Source organism: Schistosoma haematobium, chromosome 1 (assembly GCF_000699445.3).
Source record: "Schistosoma haematobium chromosome 1, whole genome shotgun sequence".
Lineage (NCBI taxonomy): Eukaryota > Metazoa > Platyhelminthes > Trematoda > Strigeidida > Schistosomatidae > Schistosoma > Schistosoma haematobium.
This window is the reverse complement of record NC_067196.1, coordinates 26,124,029-26,139,807: the sequence shown is the minus strand read 5'-3', so window position 1 is coordinate 26,139,807 and position 15,779 is coordinate 26,124,029. Positions and strand designations below refer to the sequence as shown.

The 15,779-nt window shown below is 35.9% G+C and overlaps 1 protein-coding gene across 1 annotated transcript; it reads left to right on the top strand.

The window, feature by feature from the left end:
• Positions 1-2,845: 2,845 nt before the first annotated feature.
• MS3_00006172 (uncharacterized protein) lies at positions 2,846-15,390 on the top strand. The gene is made up of 2 exons (XM_051214289.1): positions 2,846-3,373; positions 11,060-15,390. The coding sequence occupies exons 1-2, from the start codon at positions 2,888-2,890 to the stop codon at positions 13,271-13,273; spliced, it is 2,700 nt and encodes an 899-aa protein (XP_051073552.1). The 5' UTR covers positions 2,846-2,887; the 3' UTR covers positions 13,274-15,390.
• The last annotated feature ends 389 nt before the right edge of the window (positions 15,391-15,779 follow it).

Below are 15,779 nucleotides of genomic sequence, written 5' to 3'. Positions count from 1 at the left end.
AATAGCCGAACAAGAACAGAGGAAGTCGAGGTACACACCCAATACACTCCAGCAAACAAACAAGTGAGTATTGGCGTCAGAGGCGACAAGCAGAAATACGTCGAACACCTAGCAATGACAGACGAAAAAGCTGCGACAAAGGGAAATATGAAACAACTATATGACACAACGACAAAACCAACAGGGAAATATAGTAAACCAGAGAGATCAGTTAAGTACAAAACAGGAAATCCAATCACCGACATTCGAAAATAGAAGAAGAGATGAGTGGAACTTTTTGACGAACTCTTCAATAGATCAGCTCCATTGCAACCACCAAATATCGAAGCAACACACACACACACCTTCCTCCTGCAGATGTCACTCCTCAAACGATCGAAGAGTTCAGGATGGTCATCAGACAAATCAAGATTGCCAAAGTAAAAGAACCTGAAAACATACCAACCGAATCACTGAAATCAGACATACCAGTAACTGCAATCATGATCCACGTTCCACTCAGGAAGATTTGTGAGCAGAAACAAGTGACACCGATAGACTGGGAAGAAGGACACCTCATCACCTCAAGAATACAATGAAAGGAGATCTGAGCAAATGTAAAAACTACACATCACTACGCATCACATCACTGTCAGTTCCAGGAGAGATTTTCAACAGAGTGTTGCTGAATCGGATGAAAGATTCGGTAGACCTCCATCTCCCAGATCAACAGACTGGATTCTGTAAGCATCCGTTTTGCATAGACCGGATCGCCACATTACGGATCATCGTTGAACAATCAATTGAATGGAACTCGTCACTATACATCGACTTACTTGACTATCAGAAAGCATTTGACATTGTGGGTAGGAGAACATTATGGAACCTTCTTTGACACTATGGAGTGAGCAGTTGAGAAGATCGTCAACATCATACGGAACTCATGCGACGGAATGCACAACAAAGTCGTCCATGGAGGACAGTCAACAGATACATTCCAAGTGGGGACCGGAGAGAGACAAGGCTGTCTAATCTCCCCCTTCCTCTCTCTTCTGGTGGTTCACTGGATTATGAAGACCTCGACATCTGACGGGAAGCACAGAATACAAAACAATGGTCAACCAATATCATGGTCAGAATCTCAAATTATTTTTATTATTATTGTTATTATAATTATAGTTATTATTGGTTAAACATGATTATTAATCTCTCCAATACATGACTGATTTACTTTTCATTCATCCCTTCTTATTATGTTCTACTAATGATTTTTTTAAACACAATTTAGCCTTCCATTAAACATTTGATCGAATTATAATTGTACTATTACTTCTCTCATCCTACTTTGACCCATATTTATTCTGATCATGGATCTTAAATTTTCACTTAACATATAAACTAATTCTAGTAAACATTCCATGTGAGTCAATCAACACTAACAATTTTATTTTCCATAGTGGTCTAGCTTCAATTGACTCATGAATTCAACTTTAAAATTATGAAAACTTTCACAAAACCCCTTCTGACAATTTTATTCTATTTTGTTTGACAATCCTAAATCCGCATGCTTTAACTTTAAACGATGCAGTTTACTCTTAATCTGTTCATTTTTCGGATTATTAATTTGGATATATAATTGTAGAAGATGAAGAAAATTTATCGAATAGAATATTCTTCGTTCAAATATTAGTCTTTGAATAATTTTTATCTTAATTACTAGTTAGACGATAACATTTCAAGACTTTTGTATATCTTAACAATATACAGTCTGAACAAGTTCAACGTGTAGTTTTGTGTAAATCCCACGTAAATCAGTAGAAGCCAGTAAGCTCTTCAGGAAAAGATATGAGCTTATCCAAAGTTCTTGTGACTGCAAAATTGGATTAGACAAACAAACAAACACGTTGGTAATTTACGTTGCTGTATTTTATGTGCAAGCAGAGAAATCTTTTTCGTAAAGCAGACGGGCACGTCACATCACATTCGGAAACTTCGTAACAACTCAAAAGCGTTTAGAGCTACAATGAATATATACAACCTCAAGTCACAAACATCATAGGCTTAGATGATATTTAGAAGTGGAATTCAGGGCACATTTCGTCCTATTTGGGACTCATCAGTTGGATACACCTGTATCTCAGAGTTGACGTTCACTCCGGGACTCGAACACTGTACCGTTCGTTTCAAACGCCATCGCGTTATCCATTTAGCTACTGAATCCAGATAGTCACTAGCTTGTGCAGTGAGGAGAAGTTTGATTCATTTTAGTATTGTTTTCTTGAATCTTTACATTGATGTTTAGGACTGTAATTAATCCGTCTCTTATTGGCATATTTGTCCTAGAGTGGACATCAACTATAGGATGCACGTACGTGCAGATGATGAGTCCCAAATAGGACGAAACACGCGTCCTGGATTCCACTTTTAGACACCATCATCTCATCTTATAAGCAGCTGTTCATTAAACCAAATACTGAAGTTGTATATCAGGGCCCTAACTAAGTATATAATGAACTGTTGTATAGATGTTACACAAATTAGTGCGATTTGTTATCAAACTACTAGAGTAAAACATAATTCACACTACTATTGATTCCTTTGATGATGGTGATCTAAGCTGTAAGACAAAGCCTTTTATTAGTTCTCATCTATGGAAGAATGTTTCAGTCATTTTAGCTTAGTCATATCAATATTTCAGTTTACGCTAAGCCTAAGAAATTATTATTGAACACAAGTAGCAGTAACAAACAGAATGAAATTTTATTGATTACATTATTTATCGCTATGTAATTGGTTGATTAAGTATGTCATATGGATAGATTGTCCCACCAATAGGTAAGATCACTATTAGAACTTTCAATTTTCGTGAATTTGCGTCTCGTCAATAAACACCAGATAAATAAATATCATGCAGGCTATAATCATTGGATTTACCTTATCCTTCATTAGTACCTTCAAATCTGCAGAATCTTATCCTCAATGTTCAAATATTACCAATGTTCAACGTTTAGATTGTTATCCAAATTTTGGTTCTAATGAAGGTGGATGCATCAAAAGAGGATGTTGTTGGGTGCCTAAAAGTGGAAATAATGAATTACCATACTGTTATTTTCCAAAAGATTATTCTGCATATATTGTATTATCAACTGAGAAAACTAAACGTGGCTTTATTGGACAATTGAGCAAACCTAATCCAACCTATTACCCAGATGAAATAAAAAGTATTGCCGTTGAAATTAGAGAGGAGACTTCCACTAGACTTCGTATACGATTTACTGTACCTTCACAGCCAGACAGATGGGAACCACCTATTCCATTGGGAAATGCGGATGATACTCCTGTAAAAAATGTTCAATACAAAGTTGACATGGAGAAATCACCCTTTGGATTAAAGGTAAGACATAAGATTTTGTTGCGTTTAGGACACTAATAAGCTGTCAACCGTCCTGATTTTCGTGAATATATACCACTTTATCCAATCTTGATGATCTAGACCTGTAAAATACTGTCAATATTTATCTGATAAAACATTATTTAAGTGTATACTGCTTTTTGTAGTGACTGCTCTCAAACAAAGCAAATGATGGGACTTATTCACCGAACCTTTTGGTTTATTGTGAATGAAAATTTGTGGTCTGTTCTTTAAACAGGTCTACATGAAATTATTTTCACTTAATTAAATCCACAAAGCTGGCACCTACTTACCGTTCATTCTTTAGGTCATTATCTGCAACTGACATAACCTGATTACACGTTTTCAGTGGTTTTCAGCGGTTTATTTTCACATGAGAATAAATTTAGATAATTAGGATAAATTAATGTGTCATTGAATAAAAATAAACAGAATTCTGTGAAGAAAGTTTTCTTTTCGACGAAATCCTTTACTTAAGATGTACATTCGTATTTGTAGTTGTATCTCTATAGAAGGATACAAAAGATTACATCATAAAGTGATTCGAGACTCTTAATATCAAATGACGTTGCGTAATAGTCATGAGGTTAGAGGAGAATAGAAGGATGGAAATAATTTGCGTGTCAGAATTATGAAGGATGATTGTCCGCTCGACAGATGAAGAAAAACATAAAAGTCATAATAACTGAAAAAATAATCATAATAACTGACTAAGGTTTGAAATTACAAAAACTAATTAAAAAGAACAAGACTAAAACATACTACAGAAGGAAATTAGGGCCAAGGAAGAATGAGAGGTTGGACCTATCGTTTTTGCATGCGGAATTCGGGCTTAAATTGGTGAATCTCCGACGCCTCAGTAGTGCCTAAGTTTTTGATTCGACCTTACTTCGACCCATCTGCTTTGATTGTGTAGATTATTTTAAAGGAAAACTTTCGGAGCAATGTGTCCAGGGTTGATTACATGCTCCTGTATTTAGAATTGGTCGACTCGATCATTCTGATAACAGGATATAATAAACAATATCACTTTAATTGTGTTTAAAACTTACAGAGAGAACTGAGATGACAAAATTTGAAAATACATGTGTTTGATATTAATTAACCAAATTCGGATTAAGAAATTTATGATTTAAAATTACAAGTTGACCTCAATATAATGAACTTTTAATTGATTTACTGACATATGTTTGAGAGATTGAGTAAATTTGTTAATAAACATAGAATATTGATAACGTGTTCAATAGAGATGATTCACGTTGTAAGCTATCATCAAGAACATGAGAGTTTTCACCTCCTCCAGGGTTTCCCCATCAGGTGTGATTGTGTTGGTGTTCTCTGTGTCGCATTTGAGTATTTTGCTTTTTGCCTTGTGTATGTTGAAGCCTAACGTTTCAGAGTCTGCTGTTAAACTGGTCGCATTCACCTGGAATTGTTGGAATGTATTGGATAGAAGAACTAGGTCATCTGTGAAGTTCAAATAGTCTAGTTGCATCCAAGCTGTCTATTGTATTCCGTGCTTCCCGTCAGGTGTCAAGGTCTTCATAATCCAGTGAACCACCAGAAGAGAGAGGAAGGGGGAGATTAGACAGCCTTGTCTCTCTCCGGTCCCCACTTGGAATGTATCTGTTGACTGTCCTCCATGGACGACTTTGTTGTGCATTCCGTCGCATGAGTTCCGTATGATGTTGACGATCTTCTCAACTGCTCACTCCATAGTGTCAAAGAAGGTTCCATAATGTTCTCCTACCCACAATGTCAAATGCTTTCTGATAGTCAAGTAAGTCGATGTATAGTGACGAGTTCCATTCAATTGATTGTTCAACGATGATCCGTAATGTGGCGATCCGGTCTATGCAAAACGGATGCTTACAGAATCCAGTCTGTTGATCTGGGAGATGGAGGTCTACCGAATCTTTCATCCGATTCAGCAACACTCTGTTGAAAATCTCTCCTGGAACTGACAGTGATGTGATGCGTAGTGATGTGTAGTTTTTACATTTGCTCAGATCTCCTTTCATTGTATTCTTGAGGTGATGAGGTGTCCTTCTTCCCAGTCTATCGGTGTCACTTGTTTCTGCTCACAAATCTTCCTGAGTGGAACGTGGATCATGATTGCAGTTACTGGTATGTCTGATTTCAGTGATTCGGTTGGTATGTTTTCAGGTTCTTTTACTTTGGCAATCTTGATTTGTCTGATGACCATCCTGAACTCTTCGATCGTTTGAGGAGTGACATCTGCAGGAGGAAGGTGTGTGTGTGTGTTGCTTCGATATTTGGTGGTTGCAATGGAGCTGATCTATTGAAGAGTTCGTCAAAAAGTTCCACTCATCTCTTCTTCTATTTTCGAATGTCGGTGATTGGATTTCCTGTTTTGTACTTAACTGATCTCTGGTTTACTATATTTCCCTGTTGGTTTTGTCGTTGTGTCATATAGTTGTTTCATATTTCCCTTTGTCGCAGCTTTTTCGTCTGTCATTGCTAGGTGTTCGACGTATTTCTGCTTGTCGCCTCTGACGCCAATACTCACTTGTTTGTTTGCTGGAGTGTATTGGGTGTGTACCTCGACTTCCTCTGTTCTTGTTCGGCTATTGGTAATTTCTGCCTCATTGTTCTTCCCCTGTTGAATCTTGATCAGGCTGTCGATAGAGATGCATTCATTATGATGATGCCTCTTGAGGCCCAGAACCTCCTGACAGTTTGAAATTAGTGCTTCTTTGATCCATTTCCAATTGTCCTCCATAGTGTGTGCCTTATCTTTGAGTAGTTGATGTAGGGTTCGGAACCTGTTGTTGAAAGCTGTCTTGAATTGGTTGAGTTAGTCAGTATATCGAAGGAATGCTGTATTGAACCTTCGTAATTCTGTTTTCCAAGTTGTTGATTGCTTCTTTAGCAGGTGATGATATGAAGCAATGTCAACTCATCTCTTGGTTCTCGCATCCTCCATTGAAATTGTGAATTTCTTACTGATGCAGATATGATCTATCTAGTTCCCTATGGTGTGGTCCGGTGAGAGGCATGTAGTTTTGTGTATGCGTTTGTGTGGGAAATTAGTGCCACGTGTTATGACTGGTGGTCGCTAATGGTTATGTCGGACTCACTTATTACTTATGCTTGTGGAACGAGGAACCACTACAATTCTCACGATGCTAGTAAGAAAATGAAGACTGGTACAAGTGAAGATTACTGAACCCTGAAAACACGACTATCCCAGTCAAAAATACACTCATTTGTATATTGATTTTACACACATTTTGATTGATAATTAGAATGAAATCACGTATATGAATAATACACAGAGTTATAACAAATCATATCCTGCTGTTCACCCTGAGCGTAGTTCATGCTAATTTAATACGGGAATCCCGTATCTTAAACAGACATCATACTCGAATAAATTAATAATATACCGAATGAAATATCACAGAGGAAACCAAAACGAATACTACAATGAGCAATCATTGCATTAAGTTAAAACTGGAAGTAATGTTGAACAATTACAATGAGTAAAACGGTGTTATTTTACCTTTTCCGTCACGTGATATAACCACCTACATCCATTTTGTTGAATGCACATAAATTTGCAAATCTCCCAGTCCATGTGGTTCCATCATATCTTCCTATCTAGTGTTGTCCACTCCGACCTTGTGGTTTAGGTCTGTGGTGGTCGGTATTCGATATAATCCTTAAACTTCGTATATAGCTCGTCTTGATAATCGTTCTATATAACGTCCCAACGGTTTATTAATCAGAAGGCAAATACGAAGTTTTGATTACGTTTATTACGAGACCACACACATATCCAAATGTACAGATGCGTTAAACAAGCATAGAAGAGTTGTGCCGAAAGGCAAGCAAGCGAGCGAGAGCCATAGCAAGAGCGAGACGAGAGTGTGTGAGTGAGTGAGTATGAATAACATGGACATATATATAGTGTGTGAAATGAATGAGTAATCGAATCAAATAATCAGTTAGTAGTAAGATTAGCAGAGTGAATAAATGCGTAGGCCGTAAGCAATATTCAAGCATACGTATTTCATACAAGCACAAAATAATAAGGGTACAATAAGTTGTTATAGTGCGGATGACTTTGTCCTCTAAATGAGTTAGCCAAAGGGCTAAACTGCGTTAGATGAGACTAAACTCATTTGCACGTGAGTCGCTATAGGTCTCCCATCGGGATGGTCAGGTCCTCTCTTGTACATTTCTCTACGATCGATTGTAGCCTATCGTAAAACTGATCGTTATTGTCTACATTGCTATGGTTTGTGGGTGCATAGTACTCGATAACATTCATTGTAATTCCTCTTTTGTTTTGAAGGATGTTTTGATGATTCCGGTTCCATGAGATTCTCATCCTACATGTGTTTTTCGTACCTCTTTTTGGGCAACATCAGGGCATCTCCCTATGTGTGAGAAGCATTTTCTTCTTTGTGACCAGAGTACAACAGATTCTCTCCCGAATCTAACTTTTGCTGTCCAGCTTGAGTCCAATTGGCTTCACTGATTCCGATCACTGTCAAGTTGTATCTCCTTATTTTCGTATGTATTTGACTGGTCCTGTCGGTCTCTCACAATGTCTTGACATTCAATGTACCTATATTAATTTTTTGTCTGGTTTTTAGGAGGAGGATGGTCCTCGTAATTTCCGAATAAACTCGGCTTTCACTATTACGTATCATAATTCTTCTGAATCAAGATCATCTGAATGTTTTGAATTGTTTATTCAGTTTAGCATTTTTTTTTAGAAAGGTTGTTTTCTACGGGATGGGGTTACTGACCCGATGCCTATGTTTTCTCCTTTACCAGGACAGGGCTTGAAGCGGCATGCAGTAACTTTGGGAAGGCTATGTGCATTGAAAATACACTCGTACTACTTATAATTAGTAAGTAGTGTAATGACAATGATGAAATGACTAGATAAGGCTGGTTAACTTCGTGTAGTAAGTATTATTACATTGAAGTGGTTTTCAGATTCCTGCTCATGAAGTAAGTTCCTATGAACTAGATATAAGCATAGAAACTTGTTTAAATCTGCCTTATTATTCGAAGTGATACCTAGTGCTTAATTTTCTGGTGTATTTGCAATGCCCTGTATTTTTGGTATAGCTCGCTGAATGAGTATAGAATGCATAGGTAAACAAGTTTATCGAAATCGCAACTGTGTTTCTTCCTGTGGTACATAAAAATCTGTCAAATAAGAACTTTCTGTATAAGGTATAACTCCGACCGAAACTTGTATGAAATGTTATTTTTATTGTCTTAATAACGTCTAATAATATAGATATACAAATTTCAACTAAACGGTTTTTATGAAGTCTATGTAATGAGTCATATTTCATTTTTACTGCGATCAAAAACACTAATTTCTAGTTGGTTGATGGCTCTTTCAGTACACCAAAGTTTTAGTCTATTCATAGGTCTTTTGAACAAATATCTATAAGCGTATGCCTTTCAATTTTATCGATCTACTTCGGTTAATACCAATACTTTTTGCATATGAGATTATTTCTCCGGATTCGCTGGTTGTATGTGATGTAGGGGACTATAATACCCACGTACGAGAATTAAGAGGACAAGAACAAAGAATTAAGGAGAATAGCATGAATTTATTTCTATATGTCTATATCAGCTGCTTACAATCTGTAGTATCATATAAAACCAAACTTTTCACAACGTTAACACAAGTAAATTATAATTCAGAATAACATGAATTCAAGCCAGTCAGTTAAGAACAAAATTATGAATTTGAAGTAATGAAAATTATCCACCCGAAGCAAGAGGAAGTGTTGCATGAATTTTGTAATAAAACGAGGGTAACGTCACCATGTTAACTAAAGATTTTCATTTTCGGTACATAAGTCCGTCTTTAGATGTCTGATAGCTATGCTTTCGGCAAATTTAAAAAGAATAGAGTTTGATTGCTGATCGATAATCTTGTAGGCTCTCAATATATCAACCTAATGTCCTGTCAAGTATATTTTGAAATAGCACTTTTGGAGACCTTTGATTTCTTCTTACCTAAACATTTTTGCGATGTGTTCTTAAAATCGAAAATAGTTCGTTCTTTCTGTCCTACCAGTGCAACTATTTGGGTAGATTAATGTAAATTTATGTGTTCAATTGACACTTACGTAAAAGGTATAACAATCTATCCTTGACTGTAGTAAAGAACGTGTTTTTTACAACATAATCAGTTTGGTTATAGGATAGGTTCTGGTCAGTGTGAGTCTCCATCTTTTCTATTGTTTAAGCAAAGTCTTGCCTTTGAATTCAAGGTAAATAAAAATAGGTTTTTGCCTGATATGGTTACTATAAGTTTTCTATTTTTATTTTTCCCAAATTTTCCAACAAATTTCTGTGGATACCTATTGTTCCCCAGATATTCTTTAAACATTCATTAGTTCTCCTTCTATTGTATCAGTAGTACATACCCTTTCCTCTTTGTGAAATAACGTATTCATAAGTGATTTTCCTTAACTAATTTGACGAAAGATATTAAGGTTAAGATCAACTCCATTCAATGTATTCTTTAATAAACTGAACCTTGTAGCGTTCTCCCTGCATTTTATGGGGATATCGAGAAATTGGAACTTGTAATCTTTCTCATGTTTTATAGTAAACTGAATGATTTTATGAACGACATTGAAATCGATTAGCAAATGTTTTACTTATTGTTGATTATTTCATATATTAAAAGTATCATCAGCATACCTTGCATAATACATCACTAAATTAGTCTCTTCGTTAGGCTTGATCATTTCAAGATTAGCCACGAATATATCTGCTAGGACATCATTAAATGAACTTTCCATTACTATACTATAAGTTTGATGGTACATGATGCTAACGAACTGAAAGTGACCATCTTTCGTACACATAATTAGCTGTCTTTTGAGTCCTGATACGGGTAAATGTACAAGGTCAGATTGCTCTCAAATAATATCTAGGGTTTCAAGAAGTGATGGTTTGGTAAACAAGGAGTTCCATCAAAAGAAACCACTGAATTGCCAGTAATGTCTATATAAGTGAAACTGTCAGGAAATTAAAACTAGGAGTTATTGCTGTCTATGATATAGTAATCATAATTTACCAATTTACATATCAATTAACTGATTAACTCGTCATGGATATATAAGATGTTTATAATAATTATCATTTTATGTTGAATAAAACATTAGCAAGGTTCGCTGAAGAACGAACTCAATGAATCAAGATTCGCTCTCGCACTATGGCCGTTAAAACAGAACGAAATAGGGGTATTACCATTTTTTAACCATAGGAATCATAGAAGATATGATTGACATGCAGTGTGGTCATCGAGTATCAAATGTTGTATGTGAACAGGTTGAAAAGGAAACTTAAAGGTTAACTAGACGATGGCAAACTAAATTCCTAAATACATTTATTATTTGTCTAACATGTTCTGGCATTTGACGACTACTGTAATAGGATTTTAATGACGGTGAATTCATCGTTTCTTATTCTTCCTCTACATTTAGACTATTTGTCACATTCACTATGCTAACTTAGTTTACTAGTGGTATTAACTTTCTTTTTTCCTAGTTTATTTCGCTATTCAGAAATATTAATAGTCAAATTTGGTTTAATAGCTTTTTAGATAAAACTACCTTTTTTAAAATGATTTTTATTTTATAAAAACTTTAGATAATAAGAAATACTAAAGAGCAAGATGTACTTTTGGACTCAACTGGACAGTTGGCTAGTTCGCTTATATTTTCAGATCAGTTTTTGCAGATATCATTTCGTGTGAATGCTCATGTAAGCTTTGGTCCTGGGGAAATAGAACAAAAATATCCAAACGCCTTTGATACGTGGACGCGAATAGCTCTTTGGGGTCACGATGGAAATCCACAGTCGTATGCGAATCTATATGGAACTCACAATTTCATCATGGGTTTAAAGTATGATGGCACTGCATTTGGAATCTTCTTTTTAAACAGCAACGCACAAGAAGTAGCAATAACACCTCTACCAGCCATCACATATAGAACCATTGGTGGAATATTAGATTTCTTCGTGTTCACTGGACCGAAACCACTAGATGTAATAAATCAATATTATGATCTTATCGGTCATCCAACGATACCCCCATACTGGTCACTCGGATTTCATATCTGTAGATATGGAATAAAAAATCTGGATGAAGCCAAAGAAGTCCTCAAGCGAAATATGGAAGCTGGAATTCCGATAGATGCTCAGTGGTTTGACATCGATTATATGGATGCATACAAAATTTGGTCAGTGGACACGAAACGATTTGGTGGAATGGATGTTTTTGTTAGGGATGTTCTACGCAAGAATTATAGTATGAGAACAGTGTTGATCGTAGATCCAGCTATTAGCACAAAAGGTGGTCCCGGATATCGTCCATATGAGGATGGTATGAGACTCGGTATTTTCATTAATGATAGTCGAACTGGGACACCGATTCTAGGTACGGTGTGGCCAGGGGAAACAGTTTTCCCGGATTTCTCACATCCGTCTGCTGAGGATTGGTGGTTCAAGTCGACGTCTGATTTCCACAAAGTGATTAACTTCGACGGTTTGTGGATAGACATGAACGAACCGGCCAATTTCGATTGTGGTTCACTCAGTGGTTGTTCATTATCGAATACGCTTGACAATCCTCCTTTTGTGCCAAAAATTCTTGGAAACTCATTATACGACAAGACAATCTGTCCATCAGCCTTACATTACAACACAACACACTATAATTTGCATAATATATATGGTTACGATGAAGCACGTGTAACGCACAATGTTTTAACTCGAATGTTTCCTGATAAACGACCTTTCATATTGACACGTTCAAGCTTTGCAGGTTCAGGTTTGTATGCCACTCACTGGACAGGAGATGTTTTATCGAATTGGGATAGTTTGAAAACGTCTGTGGTTCAAATCATTAACTTTAATATGTTTGGCATTCCGATGGTTGGTGCTGATATATGTGGATTTACAGGAAATACAACAGAAGAACTGTGTGTGCGGTGGAGTCAGTTAGGTGCTTTTTATCCATTTTCCCGTAATCACAATGAAGATGAGGCTATGGATCAAGACCCTGCATATTGGAGTAAAGATTCTACTAAGGCAATCAAAGAATCCTTGAAGTTAAGATACCACTTACTACCGTATATATACACTTTATTTTATAGATCGTACTTAAATGGAACAACTGTGGCTCGTGCTCTCGCATTCGAGTTCCCTGAAGACTTGGCCACACATAAAGTCGATTCACAATTCATGCTCGGATCGTGTATTTTGGTTACTCCAGTGCTAGATGAGGGTCGGACATTCGTTGAGGGTTACGTTCCATCAGGAGAATGGATTGAACTATCCGCTGGCAAACGGTATTTCAGTCGAGGTACATGGAAATACTTCGATGCACCTCTGAATGTCATTCCGATTTCTATTCGTTGTGGGTGTATAGTTCCAATACAAGTTTCTGCTGAAACAACAGATATCGCTCGTAAGAAGGGATTTGGTTTATTTGTGATCTTGTCTTCAACTGATGATGGAAGTAGTGCTGCTGGACAGAGAATCACAGCATCGGGTGAATTATTCTGGGATAATGGAGATGATGCTAATTTAAATTATGTACATGTGAAATTTGAAGTACGTGATCGTACTTTAACAGTGACTTCTACACCTTCGAGTGTTGAAAGTTTAGAGAAAATTGATTTGAAAGAACTGGATGTTAAGACTATTCTTATAGTAGGTTTCATTAAAAAGCCTGCAGCAATTCTTGTTAACAACAAACCGGTAGATTTTATATTTGATAATGACTTGGAAACTTGTCAAATTAAAAATCAATCCTTTTTAACTTTAAGTAAGGAATTTATAATCAAATGGAGATTTTGATTATCTTTCAAATTTCCTTTTTTACATTACTCTTCATCATTCAGATTATTTTAAATAGGATATATTATTTAGCTACCAGGAGTTATACAGATAATTGTGCACCATTTTATAAATGGAACTTCAGTTAACTGAATACATTACTTCTTTCTTTACTGTTATATAGTCATCAAAGTGTTTTGTTGTTGATTGTTTTACTTTTTTTTTAATCACGATTGCCTTGTTTTCTTTACAGTAACTTATTTTTAAGAGGTGATATTGATTGTTTATTAAAATAATTTTAGTCATTTATATGTTGAATTAAATTTGTTCTGTTGATAATTCTAATTTGTTTAAATAACATCAAGATTTACATCAGTCTCATTTATAGTATTATTAATTACCAGAGAATAGTCTAGAGATTCTGTTGTTGTTATTACTGTTCTTTCTAACTTTATTGACCTTGGAGACTTTTAATTTCAGAGATATTTTAATCATGAGATAAAAGCTGATAAATAACCCACCGATTGTGAGGGCAAAATAAATAACTGTTTCGTTCTAGCTTGTGACTCTTCTGAAGTATGCACCCATGGACCCTCCAGGGATTAAGTTATTACGTTGTCCGGTTGTCTGCGTCTAATACTGATATATGTGCTTCTTATATTCGTGGCCAAACCAGCTAATTGAGTAAGAATATCTATAGTTTATGTCTATTACCTTAGAAATTGAGTCACATCTTGATCAGTAATGTCCACATGTCAACATCTATCACTTATTATTTGACCGATGCCTGACTGACCCGGTGTTTCATAAAATCAGGACACTGAAGTACTACAGGAGCACCATTCTTTTAGACTGGTGTACCAGAATTCGTTGGTTTGTATTTTCAGCGATAAAGCACTGCACATGTTCTGAAAACCCCAATTTAAGTCCCAACGGCTCTTCTTATTCTTCTAAATCTTTCCAGCTGAAATCAGTCACTGTTCTGTTACATTTTCTAAAAGTATTTCCTTGACACGACTCAATTATCAAAATGCATGTAGTCGTCTCTACTGTAAATACTTCTGCCAGTTTAATTTCCAAAGCTGCTTGACATGGAGAGCATAGTTGAGGTATTTCGGGTTGATGATGGAACATCATAATTAATGCCCTGTGTAACTAACTACATGTTTGTTATAGTATCTGGAATATCCATAATAAAACACATACTAGCTTATGATAAACGAGACAACAATAATGAGACATGTCTGCTCCATGGGGAAATTTCTCGCCATCAAAATTAACCATAAATTCAACTGAGAATGTATAAAATCCTTTAGAAATCCCAATGTCCGTACAACATTCGGTAATATACAGGAAAATAAACCCAGAAATAACTGTGTGTAAACAAAGATATGACATCAAGCAGTACTTATATACATCGTCTTTCACATCCTGAAACCATTAGCACTCGGGATATTTAATAGATGGGCAGTGTAATAATAATCTGTTTGTCAACCTGTTGCCGGTAAAGTTGTGTGATCAGTTGACTTACATAGGTTGGGATTAAAATCACACATAAGGATTCTTCACGTTGAGCAACCATAATTTTGGGAAAAAGTCCTCCTACTTTCTTGAAAATTGCTAGTGTACGTGAGTAATTACAGCCAATATCTCTCAGTGGGGGTTGAAAAACTGGTAAGAATATGTTTCACTGTGAATATCATAGATCAGTATATAACTCCTTCTAGCACCCACTGAGTATTCGAAATCTAGCAAAAGTCATTAATTAGTTGTTTTCTTCCAATAACATAAGGAGTAGGCTAGAGAAAGAACTGGCTACAAAGAATTTATGACATTATCTTCAGTAATCCAAATAAGTAGAATAGACGACTGAGGTATAAAGTTCATCGGCAAAAGAGTTGGTTTGTATGAAACGGAACACATTTTAATAAATATCAGAGGTGAACATTACGGATCTTACATGTACATGGAACATATAGGAGAATTTTTTAAAATCAGTATCTGATTTTAGATGTATTGTATTAGCATTTCGCAGAGATAACTAGTCGGATCACTAGCTCGTGATTAGATTCCTGTGCACACCTTTAAACGTACAGGGTTATTAGGCCTAACGAATTATTCATACCAGTGAAATATCGTAATCATTTTAAACTCCTACAGAAACGTTACTTTAAGTCAGATGATTTGAAAACAGTTGCACAAACAAAAATAATTTTTAACCAAATTCAACAAAAGTGCATGTAAAAGCCATTATTGAGGTGTTATTAGCTCAAGAGTACAAAACTTAATTCTCCATTCCGTTAAACGGGTTAAAGCACCTCAAAATGCAGATACACAGTGGATCTCGCATAATGGTACATTTATAGACGACTTTAAAACCACTCCAGACCTATCTAATGGTATTTTGGAAAACAATAGTGAATTACTAAATGACACCGATTCAAAAATTATGTAAGTGACTTGTAACTACATAAAATCTGTTTCTTTCAATTATCTAAGAATTAGCAAACCTACGAAATCCCTCAAG

Excerpts from the sequence above, each read along its gene's own strand:
- MS3_00006172 (XM_051214289.1), top strand. The coding sequence starts at position 2,888 with ATGCAGGCTATAATCATTGGATTTACCTTATCCTTCATTAGTACCTTC. Across the intron at positions 3,374-11,059 it reads AATCACCCTTTGGATTAAAG|ATAATAAGAAATACTAAAGA; the intron begins GTAAGACATAAG and ends TAAAAACTTTAG.